Source organism: Strix uralensis, chromosome 2, assembly GCF_047716275.1.
Source record: "Strix uralensis isolate ZFMK-TIS-50842 chromosome 2, bStrUra1, whole genome shotgun sequence".
Lineage (NCBI taxonomy): Eukaryota > Metazoa > Chordata > Aves > Strigiformes > Strigidae > Strix > Strix uralensis.
The window spans coordinates 912,501-935,520 of record NC_133973.1 but is presented as its reverse complement, the minus strand read 5'-3'; the positions used below and the strand labels follow the sequence as shown (position 1 = coordinate 935,520).

General features: G+C 42.5%; 1 protein-coding gene and 1 long non-coding RNA gene across 4 annotated transcripts in view; one reads left to right on the top strand and one right to left on the bottom strand.

Annotated features, from left to right (window-relative positions):
- The first annotated feature begins 101 nt into the window (after positions 1–101).
- Positions 102–20,340, top strand: TTF2 (transcription termination factor 2). Of its 3 annotated transcripts, XM_074852166.1 has the most exons (23): positions 102–146; positions 228–336; positions 596–682; positions 1,403–1,469; positions 1,955–2,914; positions 3,802–3,928; positions 5,035–5,226; positions 5,458–5,615; positions 6,649–6,730; positions 7,040–7,153; positions 8,083–8,233; positions 8,909–9,014; positions 10,034–10,224; positions 11,089–11,242; positions 12,016–12,107; positions 12,852–12,934; positions 13,385–13,527; positions 14,292–14,462; positions 15,063–15,121; positions 16,200–16,353; positions 17,910–17,992; positions 19,066–19,140; positions 19,957–20,340. In XM_074852166.1, the coding sequence occupies exons 1-23, from the start codon at positions 119–121 to the stop codon at positions 20,099–20,101; spliced, it is 3,531 nt and encodes a 1,176-aa protein (XP_074708267.1). In that variant the 5' UTR covers positions 102–118; the 3' UTR covers positions 20,102–20,340. The 3 variants fall into 3 exon arrangements, 2 of the variants coding, with proteins under 2 accessions (XP_074708267.1, XP_074708262.1); XM_074852161.1 differs by having other exon boundaries at positions 119–336; XR_012626609.1 differs by lacking the exons at positions 14,292–14,462; positions 15,063–15,121; positions 16,200–16,353; ... (1 more) ...; positions 19,066–19,140; positions 19,957–20,340 and having other exon boundaries at positions 119–336; positions 12,852–13,201; positions 13,385–13,461.
- Positions 6,968–23,020, bottom strand: part of LOC141935714 (uncharacterized) — a 19,449-nt gene continuing 3,396 nt past the window's right edge. The window contains exons 2-3 of the long non-coding RNA XR_012626615.1: positions 12,762–12,870; positions 6,968–7,101 (exon numbers count right to left, since the gene is read on the bottom strand). This is a non-coding gene — a long non-coding RNA (uncharacterized LOC141935714). The remainder of the gene's footprint in view (positions 7,102–12,761; positions 12,871–23,020) is intronic.

Genomic DNA, 23,020 nt, shown 5'->3' with positions numbered 1-23,020 from the left:
ACAGCGCCCTCAGAGCGCAACGGCGATTGGCTCTACCGCCCTTTGCCCCGCCCTGATCGGACAGCGCTGGGTCGGATTGGCTAGTTTAAAGAGTGGGCGTGGCAGCGGCCGCCCGGCGATGGAGGCTGTGCCGTGCCCGGAGCACGGTGAGGGGAGCCGGGGGGGCGGGGGGGAGCGTCCCGGGGGTGGGGGCCCCGGTCTGACCCGTTCCCGTCTCCTCCCTGCAGGGTCCCTCTGCCTCCTGAAGACGGGCGTCCGCGATGGCCCCAACAAGGGGAAGAGCTTCTACGTCTGCGGAGCGCAGGGCCCAGCCTGCGGCTTCGTCCTCCCGGCGCCGTGAGTAGGGGCGGGCGGGGCGGCCTCCCCCCTGCGGGCGGCTGGGCCGGGAGCGCGGGGCGGGGGGGACACACGCACGCGGCTGTTGTGAGGGAAGTTCAGGGCTATGTCGGCAGTCCTCAACTTTTATTGTCTTAGTCACGTAGTCTTTGAGAAGACTCTCCAAGTTATTTTGTCCCAAGTAATTGTTTTTGCCGTTGCTGTTCCCTGGGCAGCTTGTCTTGGTTTGATTCTTCCTCTTTCCCTTTCCTCTTTTCAGTATTCCTGCTTCTCACTGCTTGATCCATGAGGGCTGCGTGGTGGAGCTGCAAATCCTGGTTCGGCAGCAGGACAGAGATGAATACCAGTAAGTTCCTCAAAGTGGAAATGAAGGTTTGTTGTACAGACTTGAACATCTGGAATTGTTTGATGGTGGCTGACTTGCAGTTTTCTTCTGGAATTGAAAAGGCTCACCCAGCCTTGAGGCATTCACTTGGCATGTTGCAAAATGTTTGCTATTTTTATTAGGAATTACATTCCATAGTATAAACTTAAGTGATCAGATAATGTTTGTTTTTAACAGAATTGAGCGTGGCTCTGTGATTGGGTTCATCCAAGATTCCTGATGGCTGCATTGAATTCACCAGTTTTAACTCTGATAAAGTACTTGCAGCAGTCCTTAAAAAAAGATCACATCCAAAGTTATTCTGTTCCTGAGATGCTTTAAAGATGAGGTGGCCTGTGCAGTGTAATTACAAGAATAGCTGTTTCCTTACACCTTGAAATCATAGGATGCTTCTGAGGCTCTGAACATAGACAGTATTTTTCCCTGAGCAGTTACTTATTTTTCTGCTAAAATTAAAAACCAAACAACCCAAAACTCTAGGAATCTTTATCCAGAGAACAGTGCTTTTGTAAAAAGCTTTGTTGCCAGTGTTCATGGCCTTTTGCTATGCAGAAGTCTGGATGTAAAGTGCAGATCAAGAGAACTTGTCTGTGATGTTTTTGGTGTAAAGTACTTTTTAAAGAACACTTAGAGTTCCTTTACTGGTTCCTGCAGTTCAAATCTGGTTTTATTCTTTGGTAGGTTGTTTTACCGATGCCTTAAAAGTAAGACGAATGGGAAGAGATGGTGTGGAAGTGTCCCATGGCAGGTATGAATGGTCTATTTGTATTAAAGTATCAGCTTATTCCAGCATGACTTTTCATTCTGTATACTGTAATTAGCTCTGAGACTATATGGTGGGAGAGTTTGTTTTTTCTAGCTGAAAAGCCTGTCAGCCTGCAGTCCTCCAGAGGAGACTCTTATTACTAAATTGTGTGAGGTAATCACTGTTCTCCAGTCTTAAAAGAAACTTGGGTTTGATCTTCCCTCACAACAGCCGCGTGCGTGTCTGATCTCTTTTCTTGAGGGTGATGCTGTTGGGACTTGATTCCCCCAAGAAATGGGAATGGCAAAGAAAGCAGAAAATCAGCCGTTTTGTTTTGTTGTAGAATGTTTATGCTGATCCTGTTAAAATGATAGGAAAGATAGTGTTCATAGAGAATGAGGTCTTGCTTGAGATGATCAGGATGTGCATATAGTTAGCAGGCTTTAATAATTTGTACATTAGCATTTACACACTTGTATATATTGCAGGATCCAAAAGCTACCAAAGTGTCAAAAGCCCTAGAATCCCAGCCCAACACAGCGCCTCTCCTCAATCCCAGCAGCCAAAGAAATCCGTTCAAAGTGATAGACAAGAATTGTGAACCATCGTCCTGGAAACAAATTAAGCAAGGAAGCGGAGAGGGAATTAAAGCAAAAGGAGTAAAAACAGAGAAAGAGGGCATGCTGGTGTCACATAAAGAAGAGAAATCATCCTCTCATTCCTCCATAGAGACAGAACCTCTAGAAGGGCTGAAAACTAAAAATAAACAGTCCACAGAAAATAGGAATGATCTGGAACATAAGGAGAGCACAGTGTCTGAATCTAAACTCGGTCCTTCTGAGACTTGGGAAGGGAAAAGCACCCTTTGGGAGGAAGAGAAATATAGTGGCAAGGAATCCAAGAAGTCTTCCAAGTGTGTGAAGAAAGAGCCAGACGAGAGATCAGAGCTGTGTCTCGGAAAGCAAAGTACAAGTACCAAGCCTCCAGAGGAGGAGCGGCTCGGAGAGGAAAACTTAAAAAGCTGTGGGGATAAAGAAATCGGAGAGAAAGCATACACCGGTCAGAAGAGTGGAGAAACGGAAGCGATGTCTAAAGAAGATGCAGTTTCCCCAGCAGTACCACAATCAGCATTGCAACGTGCTGCCCCGAAGGGAGGGGCAGGGGCAGCGCTGCCCAAGGCACAAGTCAGGCCAGGGCTGGGACAGCCTGCTGACAAAATCTCTGGCAGTGACAGTAATGAAGCAGGATTTATTTATCCCTCATCAGGTAAAAGTAAACCTGAGAATTCAGTTGAGCGTTTGCAGTCAAGAGAGATTCCTTTGGGAAAATCAGGAAAGAGTGTGCAGGGGACATCTTTGCCAGGAGCTGCAGCATCGCATCACATGGAAGGACCCCAGGACCCAAAAGCTCTTCACAACCATCTTGTAGTCCAGCTGAAGCAGAAGAAGGTCATTTACTGCACCTGTTATTCTTTTTTTTTTTTTTTTGGTGGTTTTGTGTTCAGGGTGACTTTGCTTACTCGTGACAGACATCAGAATATGGTATCCCCTCACAACAGAAACTCAAAAGTATTTGGATGGTTTAGGAAGATGGGGCAAGGGAAGGAATTCAGCCTAGGCACAGGCTAGTTGTTTTAAGCCACGTATTAGACAATTATCCCTAAGGTAATACAACCTTCTGCATTTTGGGGGTGCTCAGTGTTCACCTACCTGAGGTGGTGTCTCTCTTTTTTACCCAGAAAGTAATTTGTGTAGGATGGAATGATGCATAGCCAGCTTAACCTTTTTAAATAACGTGGCTGTTTCTGGTGGGCTTTCTTGGCCTTGTGGAGGAAGAGTGATCTAGCCATGAAAGCTCACACTAAGGTGAAATAAACTATCCATCTGCTTTTTCTAAGAATTGCCAATAACTATGTTCCATAGTTTTTGTTATAAAACCCCCCGTTTTCCTAGAGCTCAGAACAGAACCTTGAAATAAACAGTCAGAACTGTCATTCTTGCTAGTATAGAAAGAAATACACAAGTAGGTTGAACGTTGGGTACTTTGAGGGATAAGATTGTCCAAGTCATTTGACTACCTGTTTGTCCTGTTTCATAAAAAGGGGGAGGTCCTGCATCCTTCCATCTCCTCTAAAATACACTAATGGTTAGTTTATTTTCTGCTAAAAAACTGTTTAATCACACCGAATGCCACTTAAATGCTTTTGGAGATGGTAGAACAATATCAAAATACAAATTACTATGCCATAAGATTAGTGTTTTTAAACTTCTGACCTGATTGTTGGCAGAGAGCTTAGTAAGCACACTCAGGTTTTGGATTCTTTTTTGTTTTGCAGAGTACATTGGCTACAGTGAACATTCAGCTGCTGCCAGATAAAGGGCAACGGTTATTAAAGCAAGTGCAGGATTTGGAAGCTGCACTCAGCGCTCTTGACATTTCGATGGCAGATACTACTGAAAAAGGTAGGGCTAAATTTTTTTTTTTTTTTCCCCCCAGAACTTTGCAAAACAGTTTGTCTTGCTATAGTTGTTAATATTGAGGAAGCACAGCATTAACTTTTATATGGCGTGTGGTCTATGTAAGTTTTTCTGTTGAGATTCGCTGAAGATGAAAAGCTAGTTGCAAAGTGTGTGTCTGGGAGGATGAATGAAACAACTCAAACGTTTCCTCTGAAGTGTGGTGGCTTCCCAAGAGAGTTTCCTCCCACGGTTAGGACCCTGGGCTAGTTCTGTTTCCAGCTTTGGCTATGTGGTTGGGGCAGGTGTGTCTCTGAGAAGTTGCCAGTGAAGTGTTGCAGTAGGGAACCATGCTGCTTATGCATGTTTTGGCTGCTGTGTCTGATTGTTTCAGTTACCAGATACAAGATAAGCAGCTTCCAGTGTGACATTCCTGAAAAGCGATTTCCTAATTTTATTAACTAGTATTAATCGCCCATGGAAGAGAGGCATTTTGTTGAGTTACCTGTATGATCACCTCAACGGGAGAGTTACTTTGTGGTTATAATATCAGTCGTGTTGATGAAAAGATCCAGTTTGACAACTCTGGATCTGAAGATCTCTAGCAAGGAAGCAGTAACTCACAGGCTGCCACACAACAAGCAGTCCCAATGTTTTACACCATATCTGGTTTTAAGCAAGGCAAACCTTTCCAGGAAGGAGAGAAAAGCTCACGAGTTCTTGGATATTTTGATAGTTTTTGTGACCAAAATATTGACAAGAAATACATCTTTAAAAGGAATAAATCCTCTGGGAACAGTGTGCAGAATTGTGTTTGCACTAATCTGATCACAGTTGCAGAGTTCACTGTGTTGGTATCAACCACACATTGAGGCTTGGCCTGACCTGCACTGCCTGTCATGTAGGAGCAAGCTAAGAGTGTGTATGTTAGTAGTTGCAGCAGCTTAGGTGATATGGGAACCTGCTACGCTGCTGATAAATCCGTGTGACTGCTTTAATAATATTTTGCAAGCGGACTACTGGGCAAAACAAAGGCCCTTCTCTGGGCTGTAACGCCAAGCTCTGAGGTCCATTGTGCAGCCTTTTCAACCTGCGATTCCCTTCTTCTTAAGGGGAGGGTGGCACAAGCAGTGGCTGCCGTGAGGAGTCTTTGCCTAACCCATTTGGCAGGCCCGGTGGTACGAAGTTGATAACACCGCTACCACTCCAGGATCCTACAGCAAGCACCTCTTCAGCCTCACACACTCACCCCGCTGCTGCTGCTACTTTGGGTTCCAGTGAATATTACAGCCACAGTTTTGGAAGTAAGTACAGAAAGACTTTTTTTCATTAAAGAGAACACTGGTGAGGGCTATTTCTGAAATAATCCTGCAACTTGTGGATATACATGAGTACTAAACCTTTTTTGTTACTGTGAGCTGCATACTATCCCCCAGGCATCTGCAGCCACTGAGATCAGTCTCTGAGATGAAAAAATCTGCTTGGGAAAGTTAGCTTTGTAAACACGTCTCATGCATAATGCTCTATCTTTCCAGTGAACTTTGGTGTGCAGAATCTATATGGAGGGCGAATGACAGAAGACCGAATCAGGGCGGTACACAGAGCCACAAGTGAGGCTATTGATCATCTTCACAAATCTCTAGAATCCTGTCCAACAGAGCAGACAGCAGCTGAAGATCCCTCTGGATTGAAGGTGAGTTGGCAGGGGTGGAGGATGTCACGCTGATGAATGAAGTGTAACATCTGGGTGGTAATACCCTAGAACATCCTGTCCTTTCACACTTTGAAGTACTTGCAGTTTTCATCCTGCTGGAAGATGCTCTAATTACTTTCAATCCATGAGAGTTGCCTCACATTGCCAGTGCTGATGTTCTACCCTCTTGCTGTGGTGTCTTCCAAATATTTAGTGCTTGAATGTAGTAGTAGTGTCTTGGACAAAGCAACCAACCCACAACCATTTGTTTGTACATGACTTGGCAGAACAGAGGCAGGTTTCTAGTGAGGAACAGACAGAGAACTGTTCTTTTCTCCCACTTAGGTCTCCCAGTGAGCTATAAGAAGTAGTCTTTAAAAGAAGTGTTGCAGATGATGGAGTTCAGGCAGCCCAGCGGGCTCCAGAGTAGTCTGTTCTGATCTGCCAAAGAGCAGCTCTTTATCAGGTGGTGCAGAACCCAGAGCTGAGGTTATGTGCGAGGTATTGGAAGGCACATGCCTCTACAAGATGGTGTGTTGATGTATATATGTTGTGTCACCGCTCAGACCCTCTTGGGACCTTTTCAGTGCTGGGGAAGGTCATTTAATGTTTTATGATGCTAGTATGTCGTCCCTCTTCCTGTCTTTTTAAGAATCTGTAGGGGTCTTAGACTTGGTGAGAAAAGGGCAAGTGTTCTCAATCCCTCTCCTCGACAGCGATGCCTGTTGTGAACAAGGGAGGCTTGGGTGGGTTTTCCACCTGCACAAGCCACCTTTCCACGCTCTGGGAGCACTGTGAGGCACTAGGTTGGTTTGTGCATAAAGCATTAATTACCAAGACTGATCTATGGTGCTGCTGACCTCCAGTCTTGCTTATCTTGGGTATCCCTGTCCATGTGGGAAAAGAACAGGTGGGCAAGCTCCTTTTAGTAAGGTTGTAGTAGGACAGTTCAACTGGATAGTTTGGTACAGGAAGCAGAAGTGTCTCAACTTTGCAAGGTGTTTCCTTCAACTCCCTTGTCTTGCCCTCTCAGGTTCCGCTACTGCTGCACCAAAAACAGGCACTCGCGTGGCTGCTCTGGAGAGAGAGTCAGAGGCCGTGTGGAGGAATTCTGGGTAAGCAGTATAACAGGAACGTGGATTTTGTGGGCAGATTTATGGCAGAAACATAACTTTGGCATACAACTTAGAGGCCAATAACTAGTTATTCTGTAGGCATGTTGAAGCAGCTTGTTTTTCTGTGCCCTTTGACAGATTACAGCTATTAACCCATTACTAAATCATACCCTGAAATGGTCATACATGTATTTTTATTTCCTGGGTTTCCCAGGGCAATTTCTGTTGCAGTATTTACCTCGGTGTAGATTTGAGCTAGGGAACTCATTTCTGCACGTCGTCACAACTTCTGTGTGTCTTTTTTTCCAGCGGATGACATGGGCTTGGGGAAGACTCTAACGATGATTGCTCTCATTCTGGCCCAGAAGCAGCTGAAGACAGAGAAAAGAAAGGAAAAGTCAGAAATATGGCTATCCAAAAATGGTAGGGAATTGTTTCCATCATACAGTACATACATTATGATGCAGTGCTATTTGAAATGCCTAAAGCATTATAGGTTAGTGGCTCATAAAACAACAGGCTCTATTTGTGCTCGCTTTCCTTCTGTAGGAGAATTCCATTGGGCTTAATGTTTACTGCACACCCTTGCAAGGCCCTTTTGATCAGTGTGATTTGTTCTTCTATTGGATATGTAGGATTTCCCAACTCATTACTTCACACTGTTTTGGGGTTTATTTGTTTTATTGATTAGTTTCCTGAAGCAGTTAAAGCCAGCACATGCTGCTTTGAAAAAATTTTCATAGTTTTTTCAACACGTGCCAACATATGCATAGTTTTCATAGCATAAGGTCTTAAATTAGTTATTACCTCCCTATGACTGATTTTTTTTTTTTCCCCTCCCTCCATAAGATTACTTTTATCTTGTCCATAGAGATAGGGGATGTCAAAGGGTTTTAAAGAGTATTGTTTCTGTGTCTACAACTTGTTACTGTCTCCATCCTCATGGAACTCGTTGGACTACTTTTCCTGTCTTGCCAAGCTTACTGACTGTGTGGTGTTTTTTTTTTTTCCTGTGTGGTTCAAAATGGTAACATTTCAATCTTCAAGAACAGGAAAGAAGAATTTATTTGGTACTGTATTCTCAGGAGAGATCAGGGTTAGTTCCTGAATTCTAACCTTTCAGTTGCACAGATATGTAGCGTAACTCTGAGTGGACAGGAAGTGATGCATTAGTGTTAAGTAGAGTCTTTTCCACCCAGAATTAACAGTCCCTAAGAATGCAGTGTAGAGATGTCCACTTCACAGACGGTGCTCACAGAACAAGTGAACCAATCTTCTTAATTGTTCTGAAATTCCTTTGTTGTAGTCTAATGTGAAGATATTGAAACCTGCCCGCAATATTTCCCTTGCAGATTCCACTGTTATCCCTTCCCATGGCACTTTAATCGTTTGTCCTGCATCCTTGATCCATCACTGGAAGAAAGAGATTGACAGACGTGTGGGCTGTGGCAAACTCCGGGTCTATTTGTACCATGGGCCCAACAGAGATAGACATGCAGAGGCGTAAGTGCTAAACCATAAATACCACCAAGAAAAGTAAAATACTACTTAGCAAGAGATTGTGTATATCTGAGTTGAAATTTATTGGCTGTAGAATGATGGAAGAACTGGAAATGTGAAGGATCCAGAAGGTCAGGCTGATGTCTGCTGTCAAGGTGTATATAGCAAAACCTTTATGGCCTGTACACATGCTGAGTGGTTCAGGTGCAGGCTATTGCTGTTCCTGATAACAAAAAAAAAAAGGTGTATATTCTCTAAAACATGTCTTGCTTGCAGAGATTGTCAGTGGCAGTTTCTTCCATGCTTGTGCTTTGTGGTTGTATTTTTTTTATCAGCTGTATGTATAGATCAGAAAATTTTCTGAACCACTTTAGGTCATGCTGAGCAGTGTCTCCAAGTGCCAGATTCTTAGTAGGGTTCATCTCATGTATCGTGCATTCTGTACTACTGGCTTTTAGTGTTTTCCTGAGCTTGCTGTGTCAACTTCCAACATCCATAAAATGGGGACAATGTGTCCTTCCTGTCTGACTGCTATGAAGCCCCATTTTCTGTAAAACTCTGCATTTCAGCTCTTGTAGAACTGTGTTGTTCTTAAACCTTCAGCGTGCATTTTGTCTGTCTGGCAAAATGAATTCCTTGTTTGTTCTTGCTGCTGATTACTACTTTCCCTTTATGCAGGCTCTCTGAATATGACGTTGTCGTCACAACCTTCAGCCTTCTCTCCAAGGAGGTTCCCACAAGCAAAGAGGAGGGTGAAGTCCCTGCCAAGGACCATGATGTGGGGGTGAGAAGCCATAGTGTTGACAGAGGATTGCCTTAACGGTTTGTTTATTGACTCAAGTAGCACCTTACGTATGCTACAGTGAGCAGCAGGTTGAGTGGGTTTGGTTTTTTCCACAAGTCCCCTGTTGGGTTCGCACAATAAAAATAAAGTGATGAGTGAAAGTGCTGTGAAGTGCAGAAAGACAATGGGGAAAAATATTCACAATAAATCTGTTCTGTAGTAATATAGATAACGCGATATTAAGTACAGTTGAAATGTCTTACAAAGTCATTTTAAGAGCGTAATGATGAATCCCATATTCCTCCTTTTGAGGTGAGACTGAAGGAACACTAGAATCTCCTGTATGATGTTCTTTGCTGCTTGAAGCACTGACATCACTTTAAACTACCCAAAACCTGTCTCGCTCTGGCTTAGCCTGGACTGAGACTGAGGCAGTTTATATGCTGCACTCTTGAAGAAACAGCAGTGCATTTGCTAGGCTATGAAAATAATAAAGTGATTGCTGAATGCTAACTGATCTTGGCTACGCAGTATAGAGGAAGTGCCGTGCTGGTGGATAGTGTTGTCTCCTACCTCTGTGTGCTGATCTAGGTGTAGCTCTTAAAGCAAACAGGCCTTCAAATTTCCTGAAGCATCAAGGTGGCATCTGTAATTATTCTGATCTCTCTGCAATTTTATATGAGTCCTTGGTCCCAGCCTAGCAAAAGTTTACTGATATGAAACACCTCTCGGGAAGAAAAAGGTGATAAAATGTTAAAAGCAAGAAAAACAGCAAAAGCTTAGAAATTGTTATTAAGAGCAGACAAACATGTTACATCCTTCAGCTTACAAACTTTCACAGAAGCTTTAAAGAGATGATTGTTTTGACAGCATCTCTTCCATGACAGTAAGAGCTCAGATTACTGCCAACTAACATCAGGAAAAGGCTTTTTGCTGGAAAAATATGTTTGCTTGTGGCTCTTTAGAGAGCCTAGCAAGATTACTGCTCTGGGTTATAAATTGTCTGCTTTTTCTTTCAGAGAGGGTCATCTCCCTGTTCCCCGCTGCTCAGGGTAGCTTGGGCTCGAGTTATATTGGATGAAGCTCACAATATTAAAAACCCAAAGGTTCAAACCTCCATAGCTGTGTGCAAGCTGAGAGCCAGTGCCAGATGGGCTGTCACCGGGACGCCGATACAGAACAACTTACAGGACATGTACTCTCTCCTGAGGTGAGCTGGCTGCACGTGAACACACGGGCAGGCATCCAATGCCAGGAAGTCTTCGCTGATGAAGTGTTGAAGTTGTTTCTAAGTTTGAGAGGTTTCTAAGATAAGTGGGGTAGCGAGACTAGTTATATTAACATTTCAGGCACTGGATTGCTAAGGCATTGTGCAAGGCCGACCCTGTGTCTACTGTTGCATGTATTGCACTATTCTGCTTCCATAGAGGGCAAAGGAGAAACTACTTTGGATCTCCTATGTCTCCAGGATGAATATCCACAAAACCAATTTTAATGAACAGACGTTTTGTGCAATAATCCTTGTTCCTACCAGGGCAGCCTGGGAGGACCTGATTAAAGAGTGTTGTGCTACAAGGGCATTGAAGGAAAGGGTGAAAACTTCTCTAAACAAATGATAAACAGGTTAAACTCTGTGCTCCTCACTGCTGAGGGGGGAAGGATTGTGAAGGGTGTTGGAGAACCAGAGAGAACTTGCATTTGAAATTAATTTTGGATAATTGAAATTAATTTTCGAGTAAGAGGTATGGGATTTTGAAGTAACAAATTAATACACTTTTTGGTGAGTGCCTCTGCATCTTGATGTCCTTCATTTGCTGGCAATGTCTGAGACTTGAGCTAAGAGGAAGTGATGGGTACAGAATCAGAAAGATGGTTTCACGGTGTTAGTGATTGGCAGATGTTTGAGCAAACAAGTTATCGATGCCGTTACACTGGAAGTGTTTTAATGCTCCTAGCAGTTACAGCATTTGGAAATGGTTCGGTTTGGATAGCAAGGAATGTGGCTCTGGTCACTCAAGAGTAACTGAAGAACTCTTCTTCCCTTGGTATGAAGTCTCCTTCCTTCCTGTCGTAGGTTTCTACGTTGCTCTCCTTTTGATGAATACAAAGTGTGGAAGTACCAGGTAGATAACAACACAAAGAAGGGAGGAGAGAGGCTAAGCCTCTTAACCAGGAGCCTCTTATTACGCAGAACTAAGGACCAGCTGGATTCCACTGGCAAGCCCTTGGTAAGAACTTCACCCTCCACAACTGGGCAATCTTTCTGTTCTTTTCCTTGCAGCAGACGGATGGTTATTTACATGCATAGATTTGTTAATGGGTAGGTTTTCCTGTCTACTGCAGTCTCTTGAGCAAGAGAAGCGAATGCCTGTGGGATGCCTTGATTGCTTATCTAGAAAGCAGAAATTTACAGAATAATCAAACCTTTTAGATATAAATCACATGCAGAGACGTATATGTCAAGTAATTGCAAGTAGACATCCGCTTAGTGGAAAGCTAGTCTGGGTCTCTGAGCTAGCCTAGATCTCTGAGAATCAAAGATGCTGCATGTCAAATGGATCTGGTGTGTGCTGGGGCATTGGCTTTCTACATTACTCTTACAAATAGTCCGTTAGTAAACTGAGTATTAGGTCACTGGTGTGTCTGTAAGCCTTTCAAAGGTGTAGTTTTGGTGTACTGTCTGATTCTGAACTGAGAAGCTACTTTTGCAATGTAATAAATGAATCCCTCCATGGTAGTTATGTGGCAGTCCATACGTAGTTGCTCATACCTTCTGTTATCAGATGATTTGGAATAAAGCTTTTTATCTTGAGCGTTACCCAGGCTACTTGGAGTTCTGTGAGTATCCATGTTGCGTCATGGTTGCATTAATACAAATAACTTTGATGAAAAAACAGCTATCTTCTGAGACTTAAATACTGTGTCAAATCTTGGAACGCTGGTGTTTGCTGTATAAGATTTTTGCACTATATCCATCTGATCCTGTGTATTTTTATTTCAGGTATCTCTGCCCCAGCGTAGCACGCAGTTGCATCAGTTAAAACTTTCAGCAGAGGAACAGTCTGTGTACAATGTGCTCTTTGCAAGATCCAGGTATGAATATGGATAGATAGGGTAATTTGTGGGTTTGTTTCTTACCGGTATGAAAAATCAGAAAGAGAAATCTACTTTAGATGAGAAGAGCTTTTGGACAAATTCCTGACTATCTGTCAAGCATGTTTGAAAATACATTGCTTGTTCTGGTAATAGTTGAAACAGATTGATTTCTTTTCTCCCATATGTTCATGCTTTGTATGAGCTTTGTATTCTAGCCTTACACTTAATCTCACTTTCAAGATTCCAAAGACTTGGAATTGCCACACTAGTTTTTAAATGATGATGTGCCAGCATCTGTAAAGGACAGAATTTATCTTCTTTGCCCTGTGATTATTTATACAATTGGAAATTACCCTGCCTCTCCAGATGGCTGTAATGCAAGCCAGTGTCACTTTGTGTTCTCCTAAGGTCTCTTTCAGCAGTGTTGCTGTAAAGAATCTTCCTTCCTTTAAATATACATTTAAAGATGTCCTTTTGTTATGAAGAATGTTATCCGTTAGGCCCTGGCTCCTGTTGTACTCAAGGTATTCCAATAAGCAGACTTGCTTCCTCTTGTGTTTTCCAAAATGGATCTTGGTTTTGATATATTAAACAAAACTGGGGTGTTTTGTGGTCATTTGGTGACTGACTGATTAATGAAGCCTCCCTTACCTTAATGCGTCGTCAGCTTGTTTCTTAAGCTTGGGTCCCTCTTGACCTTTTTCCTGCTGTAAATCACACAGTCTTGGTCTTGTTTTCCAGGTCAACCCTGCAGTCCTACCTAAAGAGACAAGAGCAGAAGAATGAAGGCAGAGACTACACTGGTGGTAACCCATTTGAGAAAGGTTTGAGCACACCCTCCCCTGAAAACGTTTGCAGAAGTGACTCTTAAGTGCACAGTTAAGGAGGGGGAACAGACCTGGCCAACGTGGGGTCAGGACTTAGAAATTCTTTGGAAAATGCTCCCCTCATGTCAGGAAGAATCCTACCATAGTATTCCAAAAGTCTGTTCTCACTGTCGTAGTGCTGGGCAAATCTCTTAACCTCCCAGGGTCTAAAATTCCCTTCTGAAATAAAGGTCTAATGGCTCAGAGAAGAGATGTCAGTATAAGGTATGTGGTACTCTGATTTGTGTTGTCTTTTTTTAAGTGGGGTTTGATGGGTTCCTATGTTAAATCGGGTATTTGCTTGCCTGTTGATTCTTGTCTCTTATTGATGAAACTCTTGCTGGAGGTGTCTGGGCAGTGCTTGGAAATGCCTCCAAGAGCTCCTGATGTTTTGTCTTCCTTCCTTAGTAGTTGCACAAGAGTTTGGGGTCAGTCAAAAGGAATTTCTAGCAGGCTCCCAAAGTGCCTCCCAGGTCTCAAGTACTGTCCATGTCTTGTCCATGCTGTTGAGGCTCCGTCAGTGCTGCTGCCATCTCTCCTTACTGAAAGTGGTAATTGCATTGTAATGTAGTGGTGTGGGTGTTTTTGTGGGGATTTTTAAGTGTTTTTGTGTAAGTTAACACCCTTGTATCTCTTAGCTATGGGTGTATGAACTGAGCCCTTTGTAAGACTTTGTGTTTTTTGTGCCCAAGAGGTTTTACATGGGCATACTTCCTACTAAAGAGTTCCCCAGCATCACCTATGTGGGCAGCTGTGTCTCTGGAAATACTTTTACTCAGATTAAGAAAAAAATTAAAAAATAGAATTTTAGTGACAAATAGTCTTGATCTTAATCTAGTCTTGAAAAGTGCACAAGTCCACAAGTGTAGCCTGTTTCAGACTTGTGCGTTGGAGAGCTCTAAGTGCCTTGACTGAAGTTGCCTTGCAAGAAGTAGACTAATCTTCCAGAAGTTCTTCACTCTGTCGTATAAAGCAGCTGTAGAATGAGTCCAGATATGAAGGCAACAGACAGGGATTTATCTTCTAACATCTTCAATCCTGCAATTGTTAAATGCTATGGGAGGAGGAATCTGAGGAGACTGGACCACAGAAAATGGCTGAGCTCACGTGCTTTCCCTGTGCTGCCCCTTTTTGGGGGAGAATAAGGGGCCAAAGGGACTGTTGGTCTAGTGTTTCTTAATTGTTCTGTCTTCATATTGCATAGCTTCCTTCGAACCCACTGTCCTCAGCAGGCATCCTGCAGACTGTGGATCGGGACTGAATTTGATCTCAGGTTTGACTGTGATCCCTTATTATATTGCTTGCTTTCCCACAGGCTCTGGACCAAGTTAACTTGAACAGTGAAGGCCTTTCCCTCTCCATTGAGGAACAACTTGGTGCTTTGACTCTGTCTGAGCTCCAGACTCCTGATTCCAAGTCAACAGTCTACCTCAATGGCACAGCTTTTAAAACAGATATCTTTGAAATCACCAAGGAGAGCACCAAGGTATGCTGGCTGTGGCTTTCTTACCTTCCCTGAGAAGCTTGGATTTCAGCACTTTGCCTTTTCAATTGTTAATGAATTGTCACACCTTGGTAATTGCGGATCAGGTTAAATTGGCAATTTAGATTAAATCAGGTGAGTAGATCGATAGCCTGCTGAACCCCTTCTGGGAAGGCTTCAATTTATCAGGTGTTGATGACTACTTCTAAAAAAAGCTGTGAGAGTCTGTGCTGAAAAACTGTCAGTGAACATTTTGAGCACTGGATTTACAAAAGTTTAGAAAGGCGTGCATGTGTGAGAGCATGGTGCTTGTGAAGAGCTAGAAAAAAATGGGATGGCAGCAAGAGGAGAGGTTGGCAATAACTTGGCTTCTCACAGGGAGGTTGAAATCTATAAAACGTGCTTGTATGATTTGATTTCTTAACCCTGTTTTCCCTGGTGAGAGTGTTCTTACTAATGACTATTAAAATACCTTGAAAGTCTGAGCAGGGAAGAAATTCCAGTTGAGTTATTTTGATCACTTCCTATTTTAATGAAGAATAGCCAAGCATGAGCTGGGTTGTGACAGCAGGCAGACTAACTTTTTTTTTTCCCCCCCTGCAGATAGCTCACCTCTTGGCTGAACTGAAAACTATTCAGAGTCACTCAGAGTCTCAGAAAAGGTTAGTAAGCATGTCCTGTCCTTTAGTCATAGTGATTGAGAAGCATGTCTCTTGACAGCAGCAGAAATAGTTTGAAAGAATTGAATACAAAACTCCTGGTATGGGAAAATGGCAGCAGTACTGCAGTAGTTGAAAGTGGATTTGGGGGGGGTGGGGTGGGGAGACGAGACTAAAGAGAGTAGTTTAAGATGTAGATAAGTGTAAACATAAGGGAATGTGTGAGGAGTCTCAGGCCTTGAGGCCCAGGAGGACTCTTCTCCAAAACCAGAATTGGGAATAATTTGATTGTGCTGAGAAATATTTGCCCTCAGCTCTGCAACCCACCCCATCGCTCAAAAAAAGTGGGGGAATAAAGTAGTGGTTAAAACTGAACCTGTTTGAGATAAAGGCAGGCATTGATTGGAGGACTTAACTGTTGCTGAAGTCCTGCAGCTCTCACTGTGCAAGTTCTGTCTGGCTTTGCTCTGCACCAGACTGCAGTGTTAAAGGGTTTTCTGCTTGTTTTTGTTAAACAATGTAGAATGCACTTAGAGGTGTGTGGCTGCAAAGCACTTGCACCTGTACTATGTTGGGGTGGCTTGGAAAGGGAAGTCCTGTTCTTGGCCAACTCCAGAATTGCACTGTATGTAGAAAGCTTTTTTTCCAAAAAGCATTCCCACCGAGAGAATGGGAACACCAACATTACTTTTGTTCCCTACCAAAAAACTATCAGATTATTGCCTCCCAAACTGCTTAATCCAAAAATCTTGGGGAGTGAGAGGCCCAGAGGAATCCAAGTTTGGTGTTGCTATTGATTCATTTTGCAGAATTGTGATTGGTAGGTGGCAATGTAAAATACAAAAATAGAGGTAAAAGTTATAGACTTAATTTGTCTCAAGTTTTTTGGGTATTAGCCTGCCGCAGCAGGTTCTACCACTACAGCTACAGGTGAATCTGTTTCTTAACTGGGAGGAGACTTGGCTCCAGTTTGCAGTGGGGAAGAGTGCCTGAATCACTGTCTCCTCTTGGGTGAGACACTGCAATAACCAAACTGTCACAGCACCCACAGAACTTGTTCTAAACTCTCATTTCTCTCCAGTGTTGTTGTCTCTCAGTGGACGAGTATGTTGAAAGTTGTGGCTGTGCACCTCCAGCGACTAGGGCTGAAGTATGCAACGGTGGATGGATCTGTCAACCCCAAACAGAGAATGGATGTGGTAGAAGAGTTCAATAACAATCCCAAAGGGCCTCAGGTATGCAGTCGGGCCAGGGAAACAGCTACTACACAGCAGCTGTGATAGCTGCCTGCATGATTCCATTTACAGGCACCACTTTCATTTTGGGCCTCTAGGTACCGAGGTCAGCAGGGAGAGAGGTAGCTGTAAAAACAAATGTACATCTTATAATGGGCAGAGCAGCTGCTAAAAAGCTCCTTTTGATGTTAACCTTCTGTACTGAGATCATCTGACTCCAAAGCTAGGTCAAAGGTTGTCCAAATCTTCAGTGTGTTCAAAGATGGTTTTGGCACAGCGTGATGTGGGGCCAGTTAGCTCTACTTGGAGCAGGTCCAGCTCATGCTTCTGCATTGGAAGATGTTTCTTTCTGTAGATCACTTGCCTGCCAAGGAGCCTGTAAGACTTTATTGTTGTTTTCCAACACATCAGATACTTTTTACCAGATAAATCTTTTTGAGAGGATGGCAGCTCAGTCTGTGAATGAGGCCAAGATTAACAAAAGCATATCTCACCCTGGTATAAAACCAGGAAGATTGGGGTGAGAGAAGTCATAGTTTTGCACGCACCCAAAGTAAGGTGACTTCATGTGACTTTTTTTCACTTTTGAGTTATTGGGGTTTGCAGGGAGGGAGGTGTATGTCTTTCAATACTGATGAACTACAGTGAGTTGGCTCTTCTTGAAAATAGCTTCTAGTCTGAAGTTTTGGCCAAGGGAAGGAAACTTGCCAGGTGACTAAAGACATCTGAATCCAAATTAATTGTTGTTAGTGATTACACTTTCATCTGGACACTGTTCCTGTGATTGAGGCAGGACAGGCTGTCTCCTCTGAGGATGGATCTGTGACTGGAAGGGGAGAATGCGGTGCATTAGCCTGTTTTCTTTGTTGGATTTCTTGAACAAGTTGCTATCAACAAAATAGATATTTCTCCTTCTCACTTTGAATTTAAAGGAAGATTTCTGCCAGCTATATGAATAGCTGATGCCTCAAACAAGATTGGGGTTTTAAGTTACCATATCATGAAATTGCATAACAAAAATACATAGCAGGTGTCTCTGTCCTTAATTCCTTTTCCTGCTGTACAAGAAATCTCTAAATTGACCATCTGCTATATCCCTCTTCCTCCCCAGCTACTCATCTTTTTTTGAAATACTAGGTTATGTGGAAACAAAGTGAAAGAAGTAGCAGGCCATTTCAGTCCAGTTGCCTGTGTTTAATCATTATTGTTAATTCAGAGCTGGTGCTGATTGGTCCCACTGTTGGCAACAGGCTGTCATTGGAGAGGCTGGTCACTTGAGTGGGACATGGAGAGGGTCTGAACTGCTGAGTCCTTTCTCTAGTCTGCAAAAATGTATCAGGGTGATATATATGGAATGGTAGGCTGGTCTCTCTGAGCTGTAATTTCCGTGTCCAGGCTTCATCAGGTAACATCTGGCAAGCTCCCAAATACATAATAAAAATACACATGTAATATAAATATGATAAGCAGATCTTTTAGTTCAAATTAGTATGTGAAGTATATGAAGCATTAATTTTCTGGAAACAGGCTCATTAACTCTCTTTTGGCCTTTCAAGGTAATGTTGGTCTCGTTGCTGGCTGGAGGCATTGGTCTAAACTTGACTGGAGGAAACCATCTCTTTCTCCTTGACATGCACTGGTAAAGAGAAACAAAAGTTCCATCTTGGAGGATATATGTAGGGCACGCTGCTGGCTTTCTCCCCACGTGTAGTGTGATGTCTGATACAACTGGGTTAGGCGGGAAGTGTTTAGCTGAGACTAAGGCCTAGTAATTAGTTGTGGAAAAGTGTTTTTACTGCAGCTTTCTTCCAAAACACTGATTTGTCAGTCCAGTGCTCACTGCCATGAAATACAGTTCTGTGTAGGGGTAAAAAAAAAAAAAAAAAAAAAAAAGAGGAGGGGAACAGCAATCCAAAGAAGCAAGTATGCAGTCTGTATCACAAAAGGATACAGAAAAGGGCCCTTGGCATTTCCTGGCTTAATTTCTTTCAGTAACAAAAATGGTACAGTAATGCCTGCAGGTAATTTGTCTTGGAACAAATCAATTGTGTTGAGCATAGTCAGTAATTGGGCATAGCTAGTGTACCTTGGGGAGTTACAGGGCTGTGAAAATAGTGCTTATGAGCTCCCAATATTTATGTTGTCTCTCATCACTCAGAATCACTGTATTTTTAACTCAATGTTGCTCATGGGAACTTAGAAAGCAAACTGATGTGCTTCAGTACAAAACCAGCTGCTGAGTAGCAGCAGTAAGGAGATGGTTCTACAATATGGAAGTTACACCAACAAGTATTCCCTGTAACCATGTGTCAAACGAAACCATTTCTTATGTAAATATTCTTGAGTGAAGGCCTCTTTCAACGGAGTTTGCCTTCCTGCTTCGCTCTCCTCTTTCCTCACCAGCTACTCAGCTTTCTCTGAGTACTAACTGTTGGCCAGAAATATGGGGCTGCGTGGAACAGTGGTCTGACTCCCACAGCTGACTTTGTGTGGAGTTGTAGCATACTTCTACCAAGGGAACTACAGTCAGGGCGAGTATTTGCCATCAAGCTAGTAAACCTAAGGTAACCTGGGAGCAGTTTTAGTTCTACAGAGGAAAAAACCAGGATGCTCTAGAGGCAGGCAGATGAGGCAAGCACAGAGGTTTTGATATTTCAACTATTCCTGAACATAAGCCCTTAAGCTTTTTTTTTTTTTTTTTTAACCTTGCAGGAATCCTGCTCTTGAGGAGCAGGCATGTGACCGCATTTACCGAGTGGGGCAGCAGAAGGATGTTGTGATACACAGGTCAGGATTTTCCTTAGCAGTAAATGAGGCTGTTGCTACCCATGTACTGTCTGGCTTTAGTTGATGAGACCAGGCCTTGGTCTGAGGCTTGTTTCTTCACTTCAAGCTAGGTACAAGGTCTGACAGTGGGATTGGGGTTTGGGCACCGAGATAGAGACCACATGAAAACGTTTGTATGTGGCACTTGCCTGCATGTTGCTGTCCTGATAGCTAGCAGTGGTTTGTTGTTTTTCAACCTGTGGTTTAGTGGGAATGTCCTGTTCATTCCTGAGAACAATTCAGGCACCAAACTATTTATCTTCCCTTATTGAGTGGAGATTTTTCACTGTGCTCCCTTAGCTTGGGCCTTTCTAATATCGTTAACATAAACATATAGAGTACTTCTAGTAAATGGCAAAGTTGGCTTTTACAAAAAGCATCTGTAATTTTAGGTACTAAAAGGCTAGCTTAGTTATTGTAAATGCACAGCAAATTCAAAGAAACTGGAATCTAAAATACTATTTTGTGTATGAGGCTTTTGGTATAATAGGTGCCATCAGCTGGCAAACAATCATTACAGGATTTTGTCACAGAATTACTATTGCTTCAGATAACCAAAGTTGAGGCCTAAAGTGCATCAGACTTATCCAGATATTGTAACATTTCAAATATGAGAACAGCTGTTTTCTGTGCACAGGTGTATTTTGTCAGTCACGTAACAGGCTGTTAATTTTTAATGGAGACAAGTCTTTGGAAATGTACTGGGGAAGAGCTTATATAATGCTGCCACTTTTTCCTAGCAGTTGAGATGATGTGGCTTTGGGGTTTTTTCTTTAGGTTTGTCTGTGAAGGAACAGTAGAAGAAAAGATCGTACAACTCCAGAGGAGGAAGAAAGTTCTCGCCCAGCAGGTGCTGTCAGGCCAAGGGGAGGCCTTCACTAAGCTCACTCTGGCTGACCTCAAAATTCTCTTTGGCATCTAATTATTGTTTACAATACACAATGGAAAGTTATTCTTTTATGCCTTCAACAAAGGACTGCTGTTTTAAAGCGGTTGTTTATTTTGAACAAATAACTACATTTTTGTAACTGTTCCAGGAAGAGAAGTTATCACCTTCAGGAATTTGTTTTAATACTGAAATTAGATTATGTATCCAAAGGTTAATAAATTAAGCTATTGTTTTAAACCACTTTTGAGTAAATATTAAAAACATTTGCTTGTTTCTTGGTTTCCTATGTATGCTTTTTAGTTAAAATCTTGCCTCTTCAGGAGAGGCACAGGCATAACTGAGACAAGAACAAGAGACACATGTGTCAGGTAGGAAAGTCCAGAGGTTGAGTGGTGAGGTTGGGTGGGCACGAAGGAAGCAAAATAAAATGTTGAGCACGATGCTATAAGACTACTATATAGACTTTAGAATATATAAGTAACAAATATATATAAGTAATAATATAGATTTATAATATATGTATTTATATTTATATATTTATAATATATAAGTAACATAAATATATATAAAAGTCCTTCCTTAAGGAAGGACTCAGAGGAATACTTCATTTTCTCTTTTGTTCCATAGGAGGACTTTTTATATCTAGGTGAAGAAGCATTTCTCTATCCTATTCAAAAATATTTATTCAAGCAGGGACGCAGATTTCTGTAATGTTCCTGTGAAACAGAACCTGAATTCCTGATTGTTGTGGGTGTTTTCTTCTGAGTATTAAGTAGTGTAAGGTTTCCTTGGTGCAAACCTTTTAACATCTAGACTATTCTTCCTTAGAAGATGCTCCCATTTTTTAATAGTAGATGAGTTGCAAGTCCTTGATTAATGGTTTGTATTCTTTTTCCTATCAGAAATGGTGTGTGCAGGTGAGTGGAGTTTCTAGGCAATTTTTTTTTTTTTTATTGGTAGTGCATCTTCCTTGCTTCCATTTCCCTCTGCTGTGTCCCTGGCCACATCCACTGCATATTCTGATCTTCTATTGATAAGAGTTGATTTCTAATGCCAAGTGATAGAACATGACAGGTGAAGAGTGCTGATAAGTAGATGTTGGTTCCTATATGGTCATTCCCCATGGAATAAGGTAACAGCATCTGGTAGCCTTCTGGGTAAGGAGAGCTCTATTTGAGCGAGCAGTGGTTCCTGGTAGTACAACAGTGGGTGACATGGCTGTGCTGGTCATGGCTCTTACCTGCCTTGACATGCTGTGCAAATGAAACTGGGGGATTATTGCAATTTATTGCACAGATGCAGGGGCTAGAGGGCACAAAACCAGTAATTTGTATTTTTTGTGTGCATATGTCCAGAAATTCAACCATGGTGGAAGTGTCTCGAGCAGCTCTCAGAACCAAGGAAAGCTGTGCAACGTGGGCAATGTAGCTGTAATCTCAGTTTGGGGAACACAGCACACTGCTCGCTTGCCTTTCTGTGCTGGTTTTCTGGAAAACGTATCAGCACATCCGTTCACTTCCATAAAACAGGAAGCCACGGACTAACTTTCCAGAATTATTTTGGTTTGGATGTTTACAGGAGCAGAATTTGGGTTACAGTTTCTTTTCTGGAGTTCATGTGCACTCTGGTCTGAGCTCCTCTCCCTTTCCTTGGAGCTACTGTTAACCTAGCAGGTTTGCTTTTAAGGTGTATTATTACTAAATACAGATTAAATTCTGTCTCTCGTCCTTTGGCTGAGTGTAACCGTAGTCTCAATGCAGTATAACTGTTAGGTGTGATGCCTGCAAGTGGAGGCCTGTCACAATTAGTGATAAGAGAAGCATTCCATTATACCTTATGTGGTCAGATTGTACCCAGTGGTGCATACCTGGAAGTCTCAAAGGGGGAAATACTAAGAAATTCTTTTACCAAACAATGTTTAACTTTGTATTTAACAAGGCCTGAGTGATTAAAATGTATGGAGAAGATATCCTAACCTTGAGAATAGATACATCCTGGCAGAAATACTCAAACAAGGAGGATAAGAAAGAACAGCTTGGCTGGACAACAGAGTTGGGAAACATCCAAGGAGAAGAAATTGTCCTCAAAAGACTGGTGACCATAAAAGGGAAAAGGGAGTAGGGGGCTAACTCCCCAAACGACCACTGACAACCACCTGAGACCCCCACACATGCGTAGTGTAGTTTTGCAACGCCAGCATTATGTAAATGTAATAGATAAGCAGAAAGGTGGAGACTTCTTGGAAAATGTGTGAATATTCATGTCTTTAAGGTATATAAAGGATGCACTTTTTTAGTGTGTGCACGTTAGGTGGAACGATCCCCTGTGCATCCAGTGCTGCACTAAAGAATGCCTGCCTTCTGAAACTCCAGAACAGCTCTTAGAGACTTCCTCTGCTGGCTTTTACGCTAATGGGTGTATCAGATACTGCCATGTGCATTAACTGCTTTTTCTATTTGTATCTCAAATTTCTAAGAAATAATGTTAACCCAGGTCTAACCAGGTGTTTGCATCTCACTGCAACACGAAGATATTGGAGCCTTGTTTATTTTCTGTAAAGAAACTTCACTAGAACATTTAATATAAAGATCAGGGCTTCTTTTTTCACTCTTTTGTCAAAAAGCTTTGCCTCTGTCCTGAAATCATCTTCTACAGGCTCATTAGCAGTAAAGCAGAACTGATCCCTGTAGCTGATGCCTGCAAGTTGGTGGTAACTGCTGTAAGGGGCCTCAGACAACAATGCACCCAAGGACATAATTCTTGCCACTGTGATGGGTCCATCCCGGGGAGGGCAGAGAAACCAACACTTAATTACTTAACCTTAAGAAAGCTGAGAAACTTTACAGAGTAATGAGCCAAGACAAGGCCATATACGAAAAAAAACAGAGAGTTCAGGGAAACGATATTAAGAGACACCTCTTCAACAACCACTAGGGACCACCACAGACCACT

What these genes read in the sequence shown, in the direction of transcription:
- TTF2 (XM_074852161.1), top strand. Translation starts at nt 119, where the DNA reads ATGGAGGCTGTGCCGTGCCCGGAGCACGGTGAGGGGAGCCGGGGGGGC. An exon ending in ACAATCCCAAAGGGCCTCAG is followed by an intron (nt 16,354 to 17,909) that starts GTATGCAGTCGG and finishes TGGCCTTTCAAG; the next exon opens with GTAATGTTGGTCTCGTTGCT. An exon ending in AAGGATGTTGTGATACACAG is followed by an intron (nt 19,141 to 19,956) that starts GTCAGGATTTTC and finishes TTTTTTCTTTAG; the next exon opens with GTTTGTCTGTGAAGGAACAG.